The sequence below is a fragment of the Rhinoderma darwinii genome, chromosome 13 (assembly GCF_050947455.1).
Source record: "Rhinoderma darwinii isolate aRhiDar2 chromosome 13, aRhiDar2.hap1, whole genome shotgun sequence".
Taxonomy (NCBI): domain Eukaryota; kingdom Metazoa; phylum Chordata; class Amphibia; order Anura; family Rhinodermatidae; genus Rhinoderma; species Rhinoderma darwinii.
Genome location: NC_134699.1, coordinates 13,531,886 through 13,558,203, shown reverse-complemented (window position 1 = coordinate 13,558,203; position 26,318 = coordinate 13,531,886). Strand labels below are relative to the sequence as shown.

General features: G+C 37.1%; 1 protein-coding gene across 1 annotated transcript; it reads left to right on the top strand.

Moving 5' to 3' along the window:
* The first annotated feature begins 2,120 nt into the window (after positions 1 to 2,120).
* R3HDML (R3H domain containing like) lies at positions 2,121 to 20,636 on the top strand. The gene is made up of 5 exons (XM_075847055.1): positions 2,121 to 2,378; positions 7,109 to 7,227; positions 9,300 to 9,432; positions 13,795 to 13,910; positions 19,412 to 20,636. Exons 1-5 carry the CDS (start codon positions 2,121 to 2,123, stop codon positions 19,542 to 19,544), a joined length of 759 nt encoding a protein of 252 aa, XP_075703170.1. The 3' UTR covers positions 19,545 to 20,636.
* The last annotated feature ends 5,682 nt before the right edge of the window (positions 20,637 to 26,318 follow it).

Here is a 26,318-nt window from a genome sequence, read left to right as displayed (position 1 = left end):
ACAAAATTAGTGGCATATTTATTTTTTACTTGAATTTTTACCTTTCACTATTGTGTTTTTTTTTCTTAGAAATTTTAAATAGTACATAATGATGAGAATTGTAGTAATAAAAAAATATATATAATGTAGTATAGTTGATATTATTAATATTAGTGTTATTATAGAATATACTTTAATATTAGTATTAATAACAATAATCATATATTATACTACATTATATATACATTTTATATTAATAATAATCATACATCAGCATATGATAAAAGTAATACAAAAATATACATAATGTGGTATATTTTAAATGTACATTATCATTATTATTATTATTATCCTTATTATTATTATTATTATTATTATTATCCTTATTATTATTATTATTATCATTATTATTATTATTATTATTATCCTTATTATTATTATTATTATTATTATCCTTATTATTATTATTATTATTATTATTATTATTATCCTTATTATTATTATTATTATTATTATGATCATTATTATTTATTATTATTATTATTATATATTATTATTATTATCATTATTATTAGCATTATTATTATTATTATTATTATTATTATGATCATTATTATTAGTATGATTACAATTAATAATGTACATTTTATTATACTTAATTATTATTAATGATACAAAAATAGTGCACTACATTCTATAATAATGATGATGATGATACATAACAGCTGTTGTGACTGACACATTTCCATAGAAGTGCGACTTTATGCATCTCTAACGTGTAATCCAAAGTCCATACAGGTCCATGGACACGATCATGCTACAGTTATGCTTCTTCCATGGGAACATATGGGGAGGAAAAAATGTGTCACTCAAACTGTAGGCATCACGAGTCCTTTGTCTACCATGGGGAGGGAGGTGTGAGGATGATATCATTGCTATGTAGACAGGAGTTTAGCTATAAGGTATGCAGAGAAATCAGCCGCACCTGGGCATTGGTCCCTAAGAGTCCCTTTGCCAGATAAGAGGACACCAGTATTATAACTGGCACATGGTCGGTCGGGGGCCCTGTTACACATTTTGTATTGGGGCCCAGGAGCTTCAAGTTATGCCTTTGCATATAGATATAAAACTCTACTAGAAAAACTATTTATAAAGTACATGTAAAGTTACAATAGTACATGTGACATATAATAGTATAGATGTCATGTGGTGTATAATAGTACAAGCTTCATGTGACGTATAATAGTACAAGCTTCATGTGATGTATAATAGTACAAGCTTCATGTGATGTATAATAGTATAGATGTCATGTGATGTATAATAGTACAAGCTTCATGTGACGTATAATAAAACTTCTGTCATGGAATGTATAATAGTACAGCCATCATATGACCTATAATCGTACAACCATCATGTAACATATAATAGTACCAATGTCATGTGACGTATAATGGTACAGCTGTCATGTGATGTATAATGGTACAGCTGTCATGTGATGTATAATGGTACAGCTGTCATGTGACGTATAATGGTACAGCTGTCGTGATGTATAATGGTACAGCTGTCATGTGATGTATAATGGTACAGCTGTCATGTGACGTATAATGGTACAGCTGTCATGTGATGTATAATGGTACAGCTGTCATGTGACGTATAATGGTACAGCTGTCATGTGATGTATAATGGTACAGCTGTCATGTGACGTATAATGGTACAGCTGTCATGTGACGTATAATGGTACAGCTGTCATGTGATGTATAATGGTACAGCTGTCATGTGACGTATAATGGTACAGCTGTCATGTGATGTATAATGGTACAGCTGTCATGTGACGTATAATGGTACAGCTGTCATGTGATGTATAATAGTACAGCTGTCATGTGATGTATAATGGTACAGCTGTCATGTGACGTATAATGGTACAGCTGTCATGTGACGTATAATGGTACAGCTGTCATGTGACGTATAATGGTACAGCTGTCATGTGACGTATAATGGTACAGCTGTCATGTGACGTTTAATATTACAGTCTCCAAAATTGCATTTGTGAAGTAACACACTTTTTTTATTTCTAGGAAAAGTTCATTGGGAGAGAGAAGTAAGAAGTGATCAGTAGCTGCCGCATCCTCCGGAGCACAGACATGACATTGATACACATCCATCCCTTCCTCCCTGGCTTGCTCTGGATTATACAGCTCTCCAGTTCTGTAGTGCTCGCCAGTGCTACCGAACTGCTGCGTCCTTCCAATAGCACTGACAATGACCTCATGTTTGGCATTGGGATTCCTAGAAACCGGAGGAAACGTTACATATCTTCCAGAGACATGAGCGCCTTGTTGGACTATCATAACCAGGTGCGCTCCAAAGTCTTTCCTCCAGCTGCTAATATGGAATACATGGTAAGTGCACCGTTTTTGATAGGATATAAAGTTGTTTGGATGTAGTGGAATTAACTGTCTTAGATGCAGCAGAACTGGGTTTGTCATTTAGCACATCTTCTCATAAAACCACCATATGATTTATGTGTTTATAGGAACGCAGGTAACCATAAAAGCCAAAGGCGGTTTTATTGGAAATTCGACTCGGGGCTGAGCTGTTTTACCAGACATAGCCCATGGACAAGAGTGGTGCTGTTTCTGGAAAAAAAGCAGCCCTTTATTTCTAATCCTAAACATTCATGTGGTTCCACTTCTGACCACCAGGTGGCGATGAACAATTTTCATTCCAACACCATAGATACAATGGTTTCTTGAATACACTTTCTCAGTGACACTTGAGAATTTAGAACAATAACCATAGTGTTAATTGACTTTCTAGAACAATGCCACTAACGAAAATAGAACAATGACACTGAGATTCTCAATGGTCATGGTCATTGTTCTAAAATAGCAATGATCAGTGTAATTCTCTAGAATTTCAACGGTCAGTGTCATTAAGAATCTAGAACAAGAACTTGTAGATCAATGATAATTGATCATCTAGACCAATGAACAATGATATTCTAGAACAATGACTCTGACCATTGATATTCTAGAGCAATTACAATCTAAAATCTAGAACAATGACACTTGATATTCTAGAATACTAACCATTGCTATCATAGAACAATGGCACTGATCATTGAGATTCTAGAACAATGACCATTGAGATTCTAGAACAATGACACTGAATAATAAACCAGACTATTGAGACTCTAGAACAATTGGGCACGTTTACTTATACCGTGTCCATTTCAGACAGCTAAAAATTAGACCAGATGCGCCAAATTGATCACATTGGCTAATGTTGGATGATGCATTTTGCGCACCAACAGTTACTTCTGTCTAACTTTATACCTCCTCTTGATTGGTTTACTTTAGACCTCTTTTTTTTACACTAATCTAAAGTCACATACCCTTTTCTGTTAAGCCACTACTTTATCGGACGTTTTGCAAATATCTGTTCTTTTTAGCGGATTTCATTGATAAATTTGTCAAAAGGAAGATGCCATTTAGGTTAGAATGATGGTGCAACACCAATAGTAAATTTTGTTCAATGGCCATTGAGATTCTAAAACAATTACCATTAAGATTCTAAAAGATTGACAATTGATAATTTAAAACAATGACGATTAATGTTATAGAACAATGACACCTGACCATTGATTTTCTAGAACAATGATAAAGAAAAATCTAGAACAATAACAATTTATATTCTATAAAAATGACCATTGAGAACCTTACAAAAAATGGCAACTAGAACAATGACTACTGAGAATCTAGAACAATGATCATTGACATTCTAGAACATTGGCACTTTATATTGTTTGATGTTCTAGAATAACGACTATTGAGAACCTAGAGACCCTTTCGAATAAAAAACAATGACACTTTAGAATCTAGAAAAGGATAATTGATATTCTAAAACAATGATTGTTGCTAGTCTATGACACTCACCATTGAGATTCTACAACAATGGCACTTAATATTCTAGAACAATAACCATTGATATTCTAGAACAATGACCATTAGATTCTTGATCAATAACACAGATGATTGAGATTCTAGAACAATGATACTTGAGAACAATTACACTGCCATTGATATTCTAGAACAATTACTTTTTTTTATTCTAGAACAATGACGCTGACACTTGAGATTCTAGAACAATGACACTTAGCATTGAGATTCTAAAACAATGACCATTGAGTTTCTAGAACAATGACAACTGAAATTCTAGAGCAATGACAATTGAGATTTCAAAATAACGACACTGACTATTAGGGTATGTTCACACGTAGTCAACAAAAACGTCTGAAAATCCAGAGCTGTTTTCAAGGGAAAACAGACCCTGCTTTTCAGACGTTTTTTTACCAACTCGCATTTTTCGCGGCGTTTTCACGCCGTTTTCGCGGCGTTTTTTACGTCCGTTTTTGGAGCTGTTTTCATTGGAGTCTATGAGAAAACAGCTCCAAAAACGTCCAAAGAAGTGTCCTGCACTTCTTTTGACGAGGCTGTATTTTTACGCGTAAATAACAGGTCGTCTGCACAGTACGTCAGCAAACCCATTCAAATGAATGGGCAGATGTTTGCCGACGTATTTGAGACGTATTTCCAGACGTAAAACGAGGCAAAATACGCCTCGTATACGTCTGAAATTTGGCCGTGTGAACATACCCTAAAGACAATAGTATTTGATATTCTAAAACAATTACACTGACCATTGAGATTCTATAACAATAAAAATGACAATTTATATTCTAGAACAGTGACCATTGTGAATCTAGAACAATGTCATTGATATTCTAGAAGAATGTTATAGGCCATTGATATTCTAGAACATCAACCATTTTCTAGAACAAAGCTTATTGAACTTATAGAACAATTACACTTTATATTATAGAACAATGACCATATAGGACCTAAAACAATGGCCACTAAGTCCAGATCAATGACTGTTGAGAATCTAGAACAATGACCCTGACCATTGATATTTTAGAACAATGACACTTGTGATTCCTGAACGATGACACTAAAAAATGATTCTAATCATTGAAATGATAAAACAATGACAATTAAGAATCCTGAACAATTAAACTGACCATTGAGAATCTAGGTCGATGACATTTGAGCTTCTAGAACCATTGAGATTCAGGAACAATAACACAGACCATTGAGATTTTGGAACAATGATACTTGAGAACAATTACACTGGCCATTGATATTTTTGAACAATGACACTTTATAATCTAGAAAAATGACAATTAATATTCTATAACAATGACAATATTCTATAACAATGCCACTGGAGATTCTAGACCAATGACAATTGAGATTCGAGAACAATAACACTTGATATTCTACAACTATTTTAATTGATAATCTAGAACAATGACACTTTATATTCTAGAAACATGACCATCAGGAAACCTAGAGTTATGACTATTGAGTATTTACAACAATGACCATAGATATTGTATAATATTGATATTGAACAATTAATCTGACCATTGAGATTCTAGAACAATGACAATTGGTAATTTAGAACAATTACACTGGACATTAAGTTTCTAGAACAATGACACTTTAGAATATAAAACTGACAATTGATAATATATAAACAAAGCAGTTCAGAATCTAGAACAATAAATATGACAATTACTATTCTAGAACAATGACTACTGAGAATCTAGAACAATGTCAGTTAAGAATGCAGAACAATGAAGTTTGAGATTCTAGAACAATGAAACCTGACCATTGATATTCCATAATCATGACACTTGAGATTCTAGAACAATACCACAGACCACTGAGTATCTAAAACGCTTGATTTTCAAAAACAATGACCATTGAGATTTTAGAACAATAGCACTGAACAATTAATCTGACCAGTGAGATACTAGAACCATGACAATTGAGAATCTAGAAAAATGACAATTGATATTATAGAACAATGATGGAAGAGAACCTATAACAATAAAACTGACAATTGAGAATCAAGAATAATGACCATTAAGAATCTGTGAATCTGTGAAGTGACACTTGACATTGAGATTCTAGGACAATAGAACTGACAATAGAGAACCTACACCAATGACTATTGATATTCTAGAACATTGGCCCATTAACAATCTAGAACAATGATAATTTAGGGTCTAGAACAATAATACTGAACAATGACTCATTGACATTTCATGATGACAAGTGAGAACATTGACCATTGAGATTCTAAAACAATGACACTATCCATTGATATTCTAGAACAAAGACAATGGTCATTGAAATTCTAGAACATTGACCATTGAGTTTCTTGAACAATGACACTAGCCATTGAGATTTTAGAACAATGGCACTTGAGAATCTGAAACAATGACAGTGACCATTGACATTTGAGATTCTAGAATAATGTCCATTGATATTCTAGAACACTGACCCTGACACTTGATATTCTAGAAAAATGGCACTTTATATTGTAGAACAATGGCACTTGAGAATCTAGAACAACTAGTAGTAATATTTTAGAACAATGACACAATGAAATTCTAGAACAATGATACTTTATATTCTAGAACAATGACCATTGAGAATCTAGAACAATGAACACATTGAGATTTTAAAACAATGAAACTGACCCTTGAGAGTTTAGAACAATTGCACTTGAGATTCTAGAACAATGACTCTGCCCGCTGAGGTTCTAGAACAATGACACTTGATATTCTAGAACAATGACACTGACCTTTGGGATTCTAGACACTGACCATTGAGGATCTAGAACAATGACCCTGAGACTTGAGATTTTAGAACAATGACATACAGAGATTCTAGAGCAATGATTCTATGAGCCCAAGTGGAAAGCCACTAAAACATGGACTAGAGCCATCCACAAATGACATAGACAGCCAGTCATTTGAAAGGCCGCATTTTCCCTATAGTGGCTGCGGCAGGGACAATGAGCAGTCAACCGCAAATTCCCCCCTGCAAAGTCAGCAGTTTACTGTGGGTCTGGGGAGCTGGATCAGTGGCAATCAGCTGATCACCGCTTCGGCTCTCACTTGAAAGGGTTTGATGAGACATCCTATTTAATTAATTCCTATGTAATTCAATCATCTGGTATTAACCAATGTCAATGGTATTGTCTTTATTTTGTCAAGGTGTGGGATGAACGATTAGCCAAGTCTGCAGAGTCATGGGCCAACCAGTGCAAATGGGACCATGGACCTAACCAGCTCATGCGCTATGTGGGTCAGAATCTCTCCATCCATTCCGGAAGGTAATTTAACTATCAAAATTGATTCTCTGAGCTACTTGTAGGGTTTTTTTTTTATGTTCCCACATTGTTGTTGTTTTTTTTAATCTTTTTGGAAATCATCAGGGGTATAACTTGGGGTACAATGTAAAATCTGTAACAGGGCACTCCCACCTACCATGCACCATTTATAATACTGGTGTCTTCTTATGTGGTAGAGGGGTCTTTGAAGCCACCTCAGCACCAGGACCCGGGTCAACTGCGACTTTGGCACTCCCCATAGCTACACCCCTAGAAATGATATACAATACACCCTAAACGACGTGCGGATTAGATACTGGTGCACTGGTTGACAGTCTGACATTTCCCATTGGAATACCTAAAATAAGAGGATATATAGGGGAACCTGAATGCAAGGGTTAACCAACATTCAAAGCCATTTATAGGCCCTGGACAGATGCCCAGACTGGTGATAATGGTTTACTTCCCTCTCAAAAATATTCTGTTGACCTGCCCATCAAATCTACGAAAGAGGGAGCGATATGATTAGCCAATCACGTTTACAATTTCTAAATCTGGAAATCTCCAATTATTTCCCTTTATCGGTGACTCGGGATGATGATTGTGATCTGGAGGATTTGAGCTACCATTTACATAATTTCGGTCAAAAATGTGCCAACTGCTCTGACCGCCATCTTACTCCACTGCCGAAATCATCGGTTGTCACTTCCCTCATTTATCAAAACTGACAAAACTGTCCTTGTTGACCATAGCAACGCATCGGAGCCGCAATGTCATGAGTTGCTGGGGGTAACAGACCTGGCATTGCTTTCCAACACGTTTCTAAACAGAAAAGTGTCGGAAAAGCTTGATGAATAAGTTACAGAGTTCAACTCCGAAGTCTTGGGCACTTCTTCTAACACAGGCGTTCCGAACGCCATGTTTTTCAGGCTACTTTAAAACTGGTCTTGCTGGATTATTAAAGGTATACTCTCACCTTTTTTTTTCTTTTTAAAAGAGACTTTCCCTTAAAATTAAAAAAATAAATCCCTGATTAAGTCCTTAAATGGTTTATGCACGACTAGAAAAAAAAAGGTCTAATTTCTTTCCAGGAACAGCGCCACCCTTGTCCATGGGCTGTGTCTGGTATTGCAGCCCATCCCCATTCACTTGAAAAGGGCTGAGATGACATACCAGACACAGCCCATGGACAAGGGTGGCGCTCTTCCCGGAAAATAAGCTGACCCTAACTAAATCAGTCCTGAGAAAGCTGGGTGAGAACAAATATAGCTGCCATTTCACCCCAACAGAAGCTGTCACCCATCTCTCCTAGATGTTTGACAAAGCCGGGGACCTATCACTGTATAACTAGGCAGATTGTCATGTAGGGATCTGGGAAAGCTGGGGAACATCGTCGGTCAGACATATAATGGAGACTTTGTTAGTTGTCATCCAGCTTTCCCAGACTCAGATATAACTAAAAAAAATGTGGATAGATGGAATTCTTGTTTTAAGGGGAAATGCTCTTTAAATCCTCCATCTGATCACACCTCTGACATTATCGGTATTCCAGCTGTGCCCAGCCTGTCCTCCCTGTGTAAGTAAATAGAGAAAAGCAAACAGTGATAGGGGCAGAGTGGCAGATGTAAGGCCAGGACTCTGCAGCTATCTATAGACTACGGAGCTGGCGGATGATGGGGGTTGTCAGTCATATTCTGAGGGTCACACACTGCTTTCCCGTAGTGCAAGGCGGATGTCACTATTGGTGGGGCAGGGGGCACCATAGTCTTCATGCTATAAAGAATTGCACCATATCCTGTGGCTCCCCCAGCTATTGTGAAACTACAACTCCCAGCATGCCCTGACAGCCGCATGCATGCTAGGAGTTGTCGTTTCACAACAGCTGGAAATTATAATACAATCCCATCTTGCAGGGGTGTAGCTATAGAGGTGCAGAGGTAGCAGTCACTCCTGGTGCCTGAGAGGGCAGTATTATAGAAGACGCAGCGCCCAGGGGCAGCATGTTACAGAATTTGCATTGGGGTCCAGGAGCTTCAAGTGACGCCTCTTCCATCTTGTATGGATTTGTCTTGCAGGTATAGATCCATAGTAGATCTGGTGAAGGCATGGTACGACGAGAGGCAGCATTACTCCTTTCCTTACCCACGAGAGTGTAATCCAAGCTGTCCAAGTAAATGTAGCGGGACGGTCTGCAGCCACTATACACAGGTATGGTACATGTATGTTCCAGTGGCGCACAGGGCTCATTAATACGTCACCCTAATTCTATAGATCACATGATATCACACTGGCTGTACTAGAGATGTATTTACAACTTTCTATATGCGGAAAAATTCAATTTAGCGGAGCTGGTGTACAGGACATGCAGGGAGCGGTTAAAGTGTAGCTAAACGTTCGACAAACTTCTGACATGTCATAGTGACATGTCAGAAGTTTGTATTGGTGGGGGTCCGAGCACTGAGACCCCCACCAATCGCTAGAACGAAGCAGCTGAAGTCCTCGTGTGAGCGCTCAGCCACTTCCTGTCTTTTCGGCTTTTTCCGGAAAGCCGATGTATCGGAGTACGAGCTCATAGACTTTCTATTGAGTCCGTACACCGATACATTTATTTCCGGAAAAAGCCGAACAGACACGAAGCAGCTGAGCGCTCACACGAGGGCTTCAGCTGCTTCGTTCTAGCGATTGGTGGGGGTCTCAGTGCTCGGACCCCCACCAATACAAACTTCTGACATGTCACTATGACATGTCAGAGGTTTGTCGAACGTTTAGCTACACTTTAGGTCTTATGTGCTGGAGTCTGTGGTGGCATGCGATAGTGGCGTATGGAGGTCAATCAATGTTGGCACTGTGGGGTTATACTTGACTAAATGCATTTCAGGGACCTTTTTTAATAGCAATTGTGTCAACGTAAAAACCCAAAAAAAATCGCTGCTTGCTTAATGCCCAAAATAGGTCGGTCCTTACCACAGATAAATCAAACTATTTTCAAAAATGTTCAGATTGTGCAATTAAAATTAAACTTTTCCCTTTCGGCCGAGAATCGACTGAAATTTATGGTAATATTTTTCCCACTTCGGTATAGGAGTCTGCCAATACTTTCTAGTAACTTCACTGCCCGCCAGTCTCCCCTCCCCGGCTCTCGCACCTCATCGTACATCTGCAGGCAGTTAAATATTTTTCCATAAACGGTTTTCCTGCGTCCTATCTTACAGTCAGATATTTATTTTCTAAGGAAGAACGGCTTCCTCTCGCATTTCACTTTCCCTTCAGCAGAGAAGTGTTAAGTGACAGCTGGCAATTCCGGCTCCTTAGAGAAACGTGGAGCACAGAAATGCAGATGTGTTTTCGCGGTCGGCCCTGGGTCTCATTGCGTCTTGTTCTTCTGCTGAGAAGATGGTGGTGCTGGAGCAGGAGAGATGTAGAAATCACACATCTGCCTTTGCTGATGTGATTCAATGTAATGAATGAAGAAGCACCTTAACCCACAGAGTGGCAGGACACGTGGGCATTCTGAATTAAAAGGGGTTGTCCAGGATTAGCGCCTCTCTTATCTATGGGCTGTCTGGTATTGCAGCTTGGTCCCAGTCAAGTAAATCCTCTGCAATATATCAGGCACTGCATTCTAGTAGTAGGAGCCAGGGAGAGAGTGGGAAGTGTCATTATCTAGGGTACATGGACCCACTAGGCCGCTTTGCTGTAGCAGAGTGGCAGCTGGCCAAACAACAGTCTATATCAAAGTCTATGCAAAGTCCTAGCACAAGAGTACCTGTAAGAGTCCAGACCGTAGCAGAGGATTTGGCAAGGATGGTAATTGACGTGGCAGATGACAGCAGACGTGGCCGTGGATAGCAGATGTGGCAGGTGACACCAGGTGTGCCAGATGACAGCAGACATGGCAGATGATATACACGACTTCAACTAAAGGCTTAGGTACAGGAGACAACAACAGCAACAGGATACAGGAAGCAGGATACGGAAACACTGGGAGCAGGATACAACTAAGGGACCGTTTGTAATACGAACATGGGTAGACAACAACAATGCTCTGGCAAGGAATGGAAGGGCGGAGCCCTATTTATAGTCCAAGGTATAGCTGATGAAAATTGTCTGTTGCGTGGCAGACCCAACTAAATGAAAAAGGAGAAGAATAACTGGCTGACAGAGGAAGAAAAAAGAGCAAACAATGATAGGACAAGAAAAAGTCTGAGAACCTTCAGATCTTCACTCGAATATTATAATGAAATAATACTTATATCTACATTTAGAGATAACCCTATTAATCTACTCTGAACTGTTAATATATACTGGGCAAATTGGTTCAACCATTTATTCTATGCCCCGATTTCTAGGGCGAATTGGCTGTGGCACTTTCATGAGTGCCATGCTCCTTTGTCTCCCCTTTTCCTTTGATTGGTTTCATTCAGGAGCATGGAAAGGACTCACATTTTGGTGCTTGTCACTCATTAGGCTTTATTAGAATTAAAAGAGCATCTAATGAGTCTAAGGGCATGGCCAGACGTGGCGTATTTCTGCAGACACTGTCCGCATCAATGCCGCACATAATCGGCGTTGCAGATTCTGTTGCGGCTTTGCCTAAAATGTGCAGTAAATTGCTGCGGATTAGCCGTTGCGTATTCAGCTGAAGAGGGCTTCCTGCTGTCTTTTAAAACATTTAATCTCAGTCTGGCTATAGACCTCGAAACACATAGGTCCAGCCAGAATGAAGAAATATCCTGTTTGTAAAACCAATACGCAACGCAACACACATAACATCTGCGTATTTCATTGCGGAATTTTGAAACTCCATTGAAGTCAATGAAGAAATTCCGCAATAAGTCCGCAACAAGTCCGCTACACGTCCGCAATGGCCAGTGTATGCTGCGGACACCGAATTCCGCACCGCAGCTTATGGTCCGCAGCAGAGTTTTCCGCCACGTGTGCACGAACCTAACTAAAAAGGTGGGGAAACCAATGGAGAAAATGTCCGCTGCGGATTTCCGCAGCGGACTGGCCGCGGCGGAATTCCAGAGCAATTCCGCCACGTCTGGCCATGCCCTAAATGTATTATGTGACACTTCTTGATGCTTCTGACTCCTCGTAGGGCTCACTGTGGGGCAAAGTGACTCATTCTATCCCAGGAATTGTTTCATTTTCAGGGTTCTTTTATTTGGGCATTTGGCTGATCACCATGTTCTTTTAAACATGTTTAGTGATATATATTTTTTCTTAAGATTGGCTTCTTGCCTTTTAGACCCAACTCTTTTGCAGACAGCTAATTTCTCAGCGATGCTCCTCATGAACCTAAAAAGGAATAGAAAACATTTGCTTTGGCTTCTGGAAGTAAATCATCTTTAAGGAATTTTGAAACCAGTATTACTTTTGAACGGTCAGATCTGGTGTTTTTTCTTCTTTCCCGGGGCTCAGATATTTTAGCAACAGGTTGAAAATAAACCATGACAACATGGTTTTTTGGCCAAACAGCAGGAATATGAAGTCACAAGTGCAGTTCTTGACGCACAAGTCTTGGACAGCAGTTCTGTGGAGACGTATCTATTGCAGTGTTTGTGTTGGACCCGGTCCTCCATCCGACAGCTGGATCTTCTGCCTCTTACCACCTGATTAACCGCTCCACTTCTCCAGAGCTGCTCCTTCACCGTCCAAATAAAATTTCCATGATGACAAACCGACAAATGGTCTCTGTGGACTCGTTAACGTCAGTAAAGATCGGGTTTTATTTGATTTGGGTTTTCTGTAGGAAAACAACCACGGTGGTTAGAGTCGGAGAGATGGATATCTATTCATATGACATCCAGTACAATTTGAAGGAGAATTTGTCCAATGAAAGGAGAGGGAGGCTATTGAGAGGACTGGCAATTAACCAAGGCCAACTCTGAAATTTCAGGAGAACTCTCCCTACCAAGGCCAGAACTGTCAACTTTTTGTAATTTTTTTTAGAGGCTACAAGAGTGAATGGGCTGTATTTATTTTAAGAGACCCTAATAGCAATGAGCGAGAGGATGCAACAGTGCCCACTGAATAACCCCTTAAAATCCTGATTTAGATGCCTAAATATAAAGAGCTATGTCTCATGACCGATACTCTTCATTTCAAAAATGTAAATCCCATTGCATGTAACATGTATGAGAACTGCTCTCCCCTTGTAAAATCGTCAGGATTTACTTTTTATCTTAATAGTAATGAAGCCTTCTCTACAGTAGCCACATCAACAATTCTGTGCCCATACAATGAATAAATCAGCTCTTCCTTTCTTCCTCACAGCAGGAAATCCCAGCACAATCTTAAGCATCAACAACAGCTGAGTTATAATTTTACCAATCATCTGTCTGTAAACACAGCCTTGTTTTTCTATATGTATGCAACCAGGAAAACTCGCTTAGACTCTGCAATGGGTGACACCAAAAAGTGCACAGAATCAGTACCAAGTTTTAATTTAAAAAAAAGGCCCTGTGTGTGGTTCAATATATATATAATATCAATATATAAATAATCAATGTCCTTATACAAGTTTATTTTTTAAAACTGCTAAAAACGGAGCATTTGCTTTTGCAGATGGTGTGGGCATCATCCAATAAAATAGGCTGTGCCATCAACACTTGCAATAACATCAACGTGTGGGGAAGTACGTGGAGACAAGCAGTCCTCCTGGTCTGCAATTATTCCATAAAGTAAGTCACACTTTCTCCTGTTTTTGACTTTTTCCATTTCATCTGAATGAAATCAAAAGTTCATGTGATCTAATCAAAACAACACAGTTTATCCTCGGTACATAGAGGGTTGGTTAACAAGGCCCTCCTCATTCATCACTGCCACTCAGCCCTTTCTGTAGGCATATAGAAAATAAGCAGGCTTCCCGAGTCACACAGGTCATATGAAAATTGTTTAGATGTATATTATTGCCCATAGGAGGTAGTAATACAGTAGTTATATTCTTGTATATAGGGACAGTATTATAGTAGTTACATTCTTGTATATAGGGGGCAGTATTATAGTAGTTATATTCTTGTATATAGGGACAGTATTATAGTAGTTATATTCTTGTATATAGGGGGCAGTGTTATAGTAGTTATATTCTTGTATATAGGGGGCAGTATTATAGTAGTTATATTCTTGTATATAGGGACAGTATTATAGTAGTTATATTCTTGTATATAGGGGGCCAGTATTATAGTAGTTATATTCTTGTATATAGGGTGCAGTATTATAGTAGTTATATTCTTGTATATAGGAGCAGTATTATAGTAGTTATATTCTTGTAGATAGGGGGCAGTATTATAATAGTTATATTCTTGTATATAGGGGGCAGTATTATAGTAGTTATATTCTTGTATATAGGAGCAGTATTATAGTAGTGATATTCTTGTATATAGGAGCAGTATTATAGTAGTTATATTCTTGTATATAGGGAGCAGTATTATAGTAGTTATATTCTTGTATATAGGAGCAGTATTATAGTAGTTATATTCTTGTAGATAGGGGGCAGTATTATAATAGTTATATTCTTGTATATAGGAGCAGTATTATAGTAGTTATATTCTTGTAGATAGGGGGCAGTATTATAATAGTTATATTCTTGTATATAGGGGGCAGTATTATAGTAGTTATATTCTTGTATATAGGAGCAGTATTATAGTAGTGATATTCCTGTATATAGGAGCAGTATTAGAGTAGTTATATTCTTGTATATAGGGAGCAGTATTATAGTAGTTATATTCTTGTAGATAGGGGGCAGTATTATAGTAGTTATATTCTTGTATATAGGGGGCAGTATTATAGTAGTTATATTCTTGTATATAGGGGCAGTATTATAGTAGTTATATTCTTGTATATAGGGGGCAGTATTATAGTAGTTATATTCTTGTATATAGGGGGGCAGTATTATAGTAGTTATATTCTTGTATATAGGAGCAGTATTATAGTAGTTATATTCTTATATATAGGGGCAGTATTATAGTAGTTATATTCTTATATATAGGGGCAGTATTATAGTAGTTATATTCTTGTATATAGTGGCAGTATTATAGTAGTTATATTCTTGTATATAGGGGCAGTATTATAGTAGTTATATTCTTGTATATAGGGGCAGTATTATAGTAGTTATATTATTGTACATAGGGGCAGTATTATAGTAGTTATATTGTTGTATATAGGGGACAGTATTATAGTAGTTATATTCTTGTATATAGGAGCAGTATTATAGTAGTTATATTCTTGTACATAGGGGCAGTATTATAGTAAATATATACTTGTATATAGGGGCAGTATTATAGTAGTTATATTCTTGTATATAGGGGGCAGTATTATTGTAGTTATATTCTTGTATATGGGGGCAGTATTATAATAGTTCTATTCTTGTATATAGGGGCAGTATTATAGTAGTTATATTCTTGTATATAGGGGCAGTATTCTAGTAGTTATATTCTTGTATATAGGGGGCAGTATTATAGTAGTTATATTCTTGTATATAGGGGCAGTATTATAGTAGTTATATTCTTGTACATAGGGGGCAGTATTATAGTAGTTATATTATTGTACATAGGGGGCCGTATTATAGTAGTTATATTATTGTACATAGGGGGCAGTATTATAGTAGTTATATTATTGTACATATGAGCAGTATTAGGGTATGCCCAGGCGTTGCAGATTCTGTTGCGGCTTTGCCTAAAATGGGCATTAAATTGATGCGGACTAGCCGTTGCGTATTCAGGGGAAGAGGGCTTCCCTTCTCTCTATAAGTTCAGGATAGAGAGAAGGGACAGCCCTTTCCCTAGTAAAAGTCAAAGAAATTCATACTTACCCGGCCGTTGTCTTGGTGACCCGTCCCTCTTTCGGCATCCAGCCCGGCCTTCCTGGATGACGCGGCAGTCCATGTGACCGCTGCAGCCTGTGATTGGCTGCAGCCGTCACTTGGACTGAAACTTCATCCCGGGAGGCCGGACTGGAGGAAGAAGCAGGGAGTTCTCAGTAAGTAGGAACTTCTATTTTTTTTACAGGTTGATGTATATTGTGATCGGAAATCACTGTCCAGGGTGCTGAAACAGTTACTGACGATCGTTTAACTCTTTCAGCACCCAGGACAGTGACTATTTACTGATGTCGCCTAGCAACGCTCCCGTAATTACGGGTTCACACACGTAGTCACCCGTAATTACGGGAGCCCCATTGACTTCCTCAGTCTGGCTGTAGACCTAGAAATACATAGGTCCAGCCAGAATGAAGAACTATCATGTTCGTAAAACAAATACGCTACGCAGCACACATAACATCTGCGGACTTCATTGCGGAATTTTGACTCTCCATTGAAGTCAATGGAGAAATTCCGCAATGAGTCCGCAACAAGTCCGCTACACGTCCGCAACAGTCAGTGTATGCTGCGGACACCAAATTCCGCACCGCAGCCTATGCTCCGCAGCAGAATTGTACGCAACGTGTAAACGAACCCAACAAAAAGGCTGTGGAAAGCAATGGAGAAACGTATATGCTGCGGATTTCCGCTGCGGACTGTCCGCAGCGGAATTCCAGAGCAATTCCGCCACGTCTGGTCATGCCCTTATAGTTGTTATATTCTTGTACATAGGGGGCAGTAAAATAGTAGTTATATTCTTGTATATAGGAGCAGTATTATAGTAGTTATATTCTTGTATATAAGGGACAATATTATAGTAGTTATATTCTTGTACATAGGGGACAGTATTATAGTAATTATATTCTTGTATATAGGAGGCAGTATTATAGTAGTTATATTCTTGTATATAGTAGGCAGTATTATAGTAGTTATATTCTTGTATATAGGGGCAGTATTATAGTAGTTATATTCTTGTACGTAGGGGCAGTATTATAGTAGTTATATTCTTGTACATAGGGGGCATTATTATAGTAGTTATATTCTTGTATATAGGGGGCAGTATTATAGTAGTTATATTCTTGTTCATAGGGGACAGTATTATAGTAGTTATATTCTTGTATATAGGGGCAATATTATAGTAGTTATATTCTTGTACATAGGGGCAGTATTATAGTAGTTATATTTTTATATATAGGAGGCAGTATTATAGTAGTTCTAGTCTTGTATATAGAAGCAGTAAGATAGTAGTTATATTCTTGTATATAGAAGCAGTAATATAGTAGTTATATTCTTGTATATAGGGAGCAGTATTATAGTAGATATATTCTTGTACATAGGGGCAGTATTATAGTAGTTATATTCTTGTATATAGGGGGCAGTATTATAGTAGTTATATTCTTGTACATAGGGGCAGTATTATAGTAGTTATATTCCTGTATATAGGAGGCAGAATTATACTAGTTAATATCTTGTATGTAGGGACAGTATTATAGTAGTGATATTCTTGTACATAGGGGGCAGTATTATAATAGTTATATTCTTGTATATAGGAGCAGTATTATAGTAGTTATATTCTTGTATATAGAACACAGCATTATAGTAGTTATATTCTTGTACATAGGGGGCAGTATTATAGTAGTTATATTCTTGTACATGGGGCAGTATTATAGTAGTTATATTCTTGTCTAACGGGGCAGTATTATAGTAGTTTTATTATTGTACATAGGGGGCAGTATTATAGTAGTTATATTCTTGCATATAGGAGGCAGTATTATAGTAGTTATATTCTTGTATATAGGAGCAGTATTATAGTAGTTATATTCTTGTATATAGGGGCAATATTATAGTAGTTAAATTCTTGTATATAGGGGCAGTATTATAGTAGTTATATTCTTGTATATAGGAGGCAGTATTATAGTAGTTATATTCTTGTATATAGGGGCAGTATTATAGTAGTTATATTCTTGTATATAGGAGCAGTATTATAGTAATTATATTCTTGTACATGGGGCAGTATTATAGTAGTTATATTCTTGTACATAGGGGGCAGTATTATAGTAGTTATATTCTTGTATATAGGAGCAGTATTATAGTAGTTATATTCTTGTATATAGGGGGCAATATTATAGTAGTTATATTCTTGTATATAGGAGCAGTATTATAGTAGTTATATTCTTGTATATAGGAGCAGTATTATAATAGTTCTTGTATATAGGGGCAGTATTATAGCAGTTATATTCTTGCACATAGGGGGCAATATTATAGTAGTTATATTCTTGTATATAGGAGCAGTATTATAGTAGTTATATTCCTGTATATAAGGGGCATTATTATAGTAGTTATATTCTTGTATATAGGGGGCAGTATTGTAGTAGTTATATTCTTGTATATAGGGGGGCAGTATTATAGTAGTTATATTCTTGTATATAGGGGCAGTATTATAGTAGTTCTATTCTAGTATATAGGAGCAGTATTATAGTAGTTATATTCTTGTATATAGGGGGCAGTAGTATAGTAGTTATATTCCTGTATATAAGGGGCATTATTATAGTAGTTATATTCTTGTATATAGGGGGCAGTATTGTAGCAGTTATATTCTTGCACATAGGGGGCAATATTATAGTAGTTATATTCTTGTATATAGGGGCAGTATTATAGTAGTTATATTCTTGTATATAGGGGCAGTATTATAGTAGTTATATTCTTGTATATAGGGGGCAGTAGTATAGTAGTTATATTCTTGTATATAGGGGGCAGTATTATAGTAGTTATATTCTTGTATATAGGGGGCAGTATTATAGTAGTTATATTCTTGTACATAGGGGGCAGTATTATAGTAGTTATATTCTTGTATATAGAGCACAGTATTATAGTAGTTATATTCTTGTATATAGGAGCAGTATTATAATAGTTCTTGTATATAGGGGGCAGTATTATAGTAGTTATATTCTTGTATATAGGGAGCAGTATTATAGTAGTTATATTCTTGTATATAGGAGCAGTATTATAGTAGTTATACTCTTGTATATAGGGGGCAGTATTATAGTAGTTATATTCTTATATATAGGGAGCAGTATTATAGTAGTTATATGCTTGTACATGGGGCAGTTTTATACTTGTTATATTCTTGTCTAACGGGGCAGTATTACAGTAGTTCAGTTGTACAGTGCCTCAGCACATACTAGGTTAACCCTTCATTGGCATCTTGCAGATGCCCTTTTTTTTAAAGTGCACCAATCTTTGACAGATACCCTTAAAGGGAACATTCTCTTTCATGTATCACACAAAATTTTAACAAATAATAACCCCATTTTCTCATTCTAGGGGTAATTGGATAGGAGAAGCTCCTTACAAATTGGGAAGACCGTGCTCAGCTTGTCCCCCCAGCTATGGAGGAATGTGCAGCAATAACATGTGCTTTTCTGGTGTGAAATCTAATAAGCTAAGCTGGTTTTAGGTTTGTGACTGCAGACGCTCCATAACTGTTCCTTTATACAACGATGAATGTCTTCTATTTGGTTGGTGAAGGCTTACTTGGTTGGCGTTCCCCTGCAGAACAGACAAACAATGGTCTGTGCCATGCCATGCGGTGGGATGGGCCTCTTTTAAACCCATCAGCTGCTCCACCTGTCACTCATAGGCACAGATTTATACATATTTGAGTATGAACCATTCACATGACTTTGCATAAGACATTATTACAATGATCACTCAGCCAATCACGTTTTAGGTCACTGCTTGCAGCATTGTGATGTCATCGGTTGTGCCTATGTAACGGCAGAGAACTTTTCCAATAGGTAAGAGGTCAGGCCTATGTAAGCAAAAAATATGACTTTAAATTGGCACTAAATGTGCGCTAAACCCAAACTTCGGAAAGTCTTATAAAACACCACGCCTTTTATTTGTACATGTCTCTGGAGATTCCTAGCACTTCAGATATGTGACATAGTGAAGGAATCATGGAGGCAAAGATTTTCCTTGACTCCTGTCCCATTGATGAATATTATAGTCACCCTAATAATAAAAAATAGTAGATTGCATTGAACTACCCACCAAAAGGCGGTAGACTTTACGATTACTGTTCCTTTAAGGTTATTTGAAAGTGTTTGAATGTTATGTTGTCAGTGATCATGGTCTTATCAAGGTTTCTACAAGGTCTGTTATTTTTTTTGTTGCTGAAACAGCGCCACTCTTGTCTATGGCAATGTCTGGTATTACAATCGATTTTATTTTTAATTTATTTTCCTGTTGCTTTTTTATCGCCAACTTATTGCCCAGCGCTGTACAGAGATTGTCAATACTCACATCAGTCACTCTCCCTTGTAGGGCTCACAGTTTTATTTCCCTATATCACACACACATTAAGGCTAATTTCATAAGGAGCCAATTAACTTATCAGTATTCTTTTGGAGTGTGGTAGGAAACTGGACAACCCAGAGGAAACCCACACAAACACAGGGAGAGCCTACAAACTCCACGCCCAGTGGACAAGAGTGGAGCATTTTTTTTTTTTTTAAAGAGCCAGACCTTTTATACTAATCTCATACAATCCTGTTAGTTAAATGAACGCATTGTTTACAGATGTAGATTTTTTTTAACTTAACATGAAAATATTGAGCTATAGTGTTTAATGGGGGATTCCACCTAAATATATCTTTTGATGGTCATAGAAATATCAGAAGATGACATTTCAGAAAGTAAAAAAAGATGCAATTCCCCTTTAAGAGCATGGCATTTAAAATATAAGCTTAGAATTTTTCTTTGTATGTACCCCTATGTCACTGATTTTCAGTGTGGGGTTGTGTTTGTACTTTTGACTTGTAGGGTGTGGTTTTGGTGGATCAGAGCCTGGGTGGATCAGGGATTGGACAAATTGTTTTTTATGTAAACTGATTGGCCACATCAGTGATGTCACTGGGTCTATGTAAAATGGCAAAATCATCAGTGATATCACTGGCCTTGTATAAATAGAATGGATATGTTGTCCATGATGTTACTGGTTCTGTGCGAATTGGCTATATTATCATCGGTGTCACTGCCTCCTTGTAAAGCAATTGGTTGTTTTGTCAATGACATCACTGCCTTATAAATCAATTGGTTATATAGTCAGTGATATCACTGCCTTGTAAGTTGATTGGATGTATCATCAGTGATTTTGCTTCTTCAATGTACATCGATTGATTCTATCATCAGTGATGCCACTTCTTCCATTAAATTTATTGGTTGCATCATTAGTGATGTCACTGCCTTGTAAATCAATTTGTTGTATGGTCAGTGATGTCACTGCTTACATGTAAATTAATTAGTTGTATCATCAGTGATGTCATTTCTTCCTTGAAAATCGATTGGTTGTATCATCAGTGATGTCACTGTTTCCATGTGTATCAATTGGTTGCTTCATCAGTGCTGCCACTACTTTCATGTAAATCGATTGGCTGCTTTTTGGTTCAGCCCAATTTTAATTTTCTGAAATCTGTCCTCATCTGACCATTTCTGGCATTTACCCACCATTCATGAAGCTGTGAACTCATGTTTTTTTTACTATACAAATATGATATTAAAGCACTTATATGTTTAACTTATATGTCAACTACACGATTCCCATGCAGTATATTTGGGTTCAGATTAGCTGTTTTGAAAATGCTATTAGTTATAATTAATGAGAAGTAACATCCTTTCTAATATCTTACGTACACGTCTTATTATTGATCATTTACACTTTTTTATACTTTTTGCTGTTTGTTATGTAAAATGAATTGTATTTCAATGACAATGTTTTAATAGATGGTGATATGTAAATATGGCACATTGGTCGGTAAAGTCCCCATTCCAGAACCATCACTGTTGTAGATAATGCCAACTCACAAGGATTTCTTGGATTTTTATACAACCCAGAAACTGTATGAATATAGCTGGAAGTGGTAAATTAAAGGGGGTTTTCCCGAGACTATAATATTGATCGCCTATCCTTCGGATCGAATTAGGAACCGACTCCCTGCACCCCAGCCGAGTTGACTGGAGTGGCCACGGCATTCCTCTTCCGTGTTTACCAGGCACAGAGTTGTACGTTTGCTAGTGCCGGTGCCTGGTATTGCAGCTCCCATTTACTTGAATGGGATGGAGCTGCAGTGACCTGCAGTATCAGGACCCCCACCGATCTGATATTGATGGCCTATACTAGGGAAAGACCATCAATATTATAGTCCCAGAAACCCCTTTAAATCATAAATTTCACTCTTATGTATAAGGGTGTGTATACTTTACAACCATATAATTTCTATTCGGAAGTGTAGCAGGAAGCGGGGGCAGGAAGGGTAGCAGGAAGCGGGGGCAGGAAGGGCAGCAGGAAGCGTGGGCAGAGTCAGAGGCAGGAAGCCGGGGCAGGAAGCCGGGGCAGGAACGGTAGCAGGAAGCCAGAGCAGGAAGGGTAGCAGGAAGTGTAGCAGGAAGCCAGGGCAGGAAGGGTAGCAGGAAGCTGGGGCAGGAAGCGGGGGCAGAGTCAGAGGCAGGAAGTAACACTTGACTGTAGGGTTAGACTACACACCGTAGTTTGAAGTCTGTAATCATGGAGACACATAGGTCTGAATAGGAGCTTTATGTACAAAAGGATAAGATATTTCTAATAATAATGAAGCAACTTTTCAAATAGTCTTAATAAAAAAACATCCTACCATTTTGTGTCTGCAGCTCCTATGCAGAGTAATTTGTCTCCATGGTTACAGACTACACAAAAACCCTGTGTGTAGTCTGATCCTGCAGTCATGTGTTACTTCTTTCCATCTGTCATCTACTCCTTGTTAACCTACTGAATGTACATTAGGAAGATTCATGAGATAGGCCGTTGAAGTGAATGGGGCTGTGCTGCAACACCACAAACAACCTGTGGACAGGTGTGGGGCCATTTTTGTAAGTAAGCAGCTATATTTTTCTAATCCTGTACAAGTTCCTCAATGTAATATCTATGATGTTCAAAAGTAGAGTTACACTTTAATATTGTCATTGACTGTGTCAGGGTCACATTATTTTATAGTTTTTCATAGGGAAGGGCAGTTTTATTATTACAAGTGTTGTTTGAGATTAGAAAAATGTGGTTGCTTATATTCAGACACAGCACCACTCTTGTACAGTGGCAGTGTCTGGTATTGCAGCTCAGCCCATTTATGTGAATGGAATTCAGCTGCAATACCAGACACAGCCACTGTACAAGAGTGGAGCTGTTTCTGGAAGAAAGTAGCCATGTTTTTGAAATCTCTTACAACCCTTTTAACTAGGTGAATTCTGGTTCATTCAGTAGTGTTCTAGCCTATATCGCCATGATTATCAAGTATCCTACAAAATTCACTGAGATCCAAGAAGATCTGTGTGTTTATTCTGAAAATCTCCCGGACAATAAAGCACAAATGTCACCTATGGCCGATGTACAGTTTGTATATATAACATTTCTTCTGTATATGAACCTTGTGAAATATATTAATGAGTGTGTCTACAAATCCGAGTGTTTATATGACTTAATAAATAAAATGAATCAGTCCAGTTTTTCGTGTTTGTATTGAGTTTTGAGATATGAGCGAGGTGTTCTATGCGGACTGCTGGTAGGGGCATAGCTAGGAAGGCTGGCAGGGCATGTGCCCCAGGTGCCTGGTGCCAATAAGACACTGGTCCTTGGCCAGGGTATTTAGATAAAGGGCAAAAACAGCTAACTAAATCTTTGCCCAAGGTGACAGGGTGGGGGGCACATTTTAATTTGGCTACGGAGCCCTCCTTCTTTACTGTATTTCAGGTTCCTGATATTATTAATGCCTTTAACAACCCAATTACTACTGGACAGCTGAACATACAAATACAGAATTACGACAAACACTGGAAAATCAAGAATTTCAATATGTTTTATTTATTGAAAAATGTAATTTTTATTTTGTTTATTACAATTTTCTATTGGAAACATATATCAATACCGTATAATCAATACCGTAGTCGACTGCGCTAATTATTCAGTCAAAACTACGAAACCCTTACACAACGGTTACAAATGGAAACCATTTGCAGCGGATCCATCACCATTGAAATCAATGGTGATGCAAACGGAAACCTATGGTTTTCGTTTATTTCAGTTTGGATTCCGTTCATGGGTTCCCCTGACTGAAAGCTCCGACAGAACCCATGAACGGAGCCCTGACGCAGATGTGAACGAAGCCTTACACCAATAAAATAGAACAGATAGATATGAGATAGATAGATGGGTGGATGGATAGATATGAGATAGATAGATAGATAGATAGATAGATAGATAGATAGATAGATAGATAGATAGATAGATAGATAGATAGATAGATATGAGATAGATAGATAGATAGATAGATAGATAGATAGATAGATAGATATGAGATAGATAGATAGATAGATAGATAGATAGATAGATAGATAGATAGATAGATAGATAGATAGATAGGAGATAAGTAAAGTTAGGTAGATCAGGATAGATCAATTAAAACACTAATAATCATCATAATTATAATAGAGTAAATTATTTAAGAGTTACAAAATGAAGCGATAAAACTGTAACATAGTATATGCATTTAAAAATAATAAATTAGCATAAATGTATTGCAGAATGGTGGGATGAGGCGCAGTAAAGCGTTGTGTTTGAGTTTCAGGCATTGCCGTTGCTATAGCGACATCAACCTTGTAGGTTGGTCACCATAAGAAGCTGGTTACTGTTTAACATGTCTTTCTACATTAGCCCTGATTAAGAGAATCAATATGATAACAGCGCCACACACCACCTCGCCTCGTTTTACAGCACCTCGCCTCGCAGCTCTCACTTGGTTGGACCTGCTTCTCCATGTCGGCTGTTAACTATTTTCTAAACTGAAGAAAGCCATTAGACATGGTCAATGTCAACACTCCGCTCAACGCCGCCATGGAAATGACTTACGGTAAGGGGGGAACGCTGCGTAATTCATGATATCAGTGCTTGAATTGAGTGTTTTTGTCTTCTTTTGTTTTACGGTATTTTTACTCACTCGTCATAAAGAACGGTGCCAGAACAAAATGTCTGATAAGAGACAAGCTAAAGAATGGAAATCCTATTCTGTTTTTAAACTTTTTTGTAAAAAAATATTGTATTAAATGGGGTTTCTTTTTTTTTTTTTTTTTCAAATTTAGATTTTCCAAAAGTTTTGGTTTTTAAAATTCGTGATAAGACTTCAAAATAGACTTTGATCTTTCGTCTCTCGCTTTCCTTTCTCAGCTAATTATCAACAAAGGAAGACATTTTATCGTATTTTATCATAATACCTCACACTTCCGAGATTACTGATGTTTGATTTGGCTTTTTTTAGGTTTTGGGGTTTTTGTTTTTTTCAATAAATTAATTCATTTAGACTCTTTTTAGTTTTTCTTATTTTAAACCTTAGTAAATCTTATTTCTGTACTATAATTAGTAATTTCATATTTTTGAATATTATAATTTTTTTTAACCCGCATTAAAGCAAAAAGACATTGCATTTTTTTTTTACTAATCTTAATTTTTTTTAAATTATATTGTACCTTAGGATTTATTTTGTCTATATTATAATTAGAAATTCAATATTTTTTATTTATTACATTTTTTTTAACCTGCAGAGGAGTATGAAATAAGAAGACAGCATTTTTTTGTATTTTTTTTTTTTTTACATCGTCGATATCCTTTAACAATAGGGAAGTATCAAACAGAGGAAGTACACACCTTAATGTAAAAAAAGACCCAAAGCAAATAAAATTCTGAGGTTAGCAAACAGATCTTTATAGCAAGTTAAGTGTAAGGACAGGAATGAATTATTAGCTTATTCTTAAATCAACAAGACACTTGGTAAAGCCGATCACCCCAAGACACGACTGGAAATGTATTGAATGTTTTTGTTTAATGACGATGACTTTTTTTGGGGGGGATTTCATAACTGTTTATACATTAAAAAAAAAAAATGTCAGTATTATTACTATTGTTATTCATGTTGGGGATATATATATATATATATATATATGTGTGTATATATATATATATATATATATATATACATACTGTGTATATGTATATATATCTTTTATGTAATATAGATAATTTTAGATCGATATAAAGTGTGTAGATTTCTGCAGTCTGTTTCAATATATTATACAAGTAGATAATAACTACTAAATAAGATAAAAAAAGTGAAGCTTTCCAGCCCCCAGAACTCTACCACCTGTGTTCAAA

What these genes read in the sequence shown, in the direction of transcription:
- R3HDML (XM_075847055.1), top strand. Translation starts at nt 2,121, where the DNA reads ATGACATTGATACACATCCATCCCTTCCTCCCTGGCTTGCTCTGGATT. An exon ending in CTCTCCATCCATTCCGGAAG is followed by an intron (nt 7,228 to 9,299) that starts GTAATTTAACTA and finishes TTTGTCTTGCAG; the next exon opens with GTATAGATCCATAGTAGATC. An exon ending in GTCTGCAATTATTCCATAAA is followed by an intron (nt 13,911 to 19,411) that starts GTAAGTCACACT and finishes TTCTCATTCTAG; the next exon opens with GGGTAATTGGATAGGAGAAG.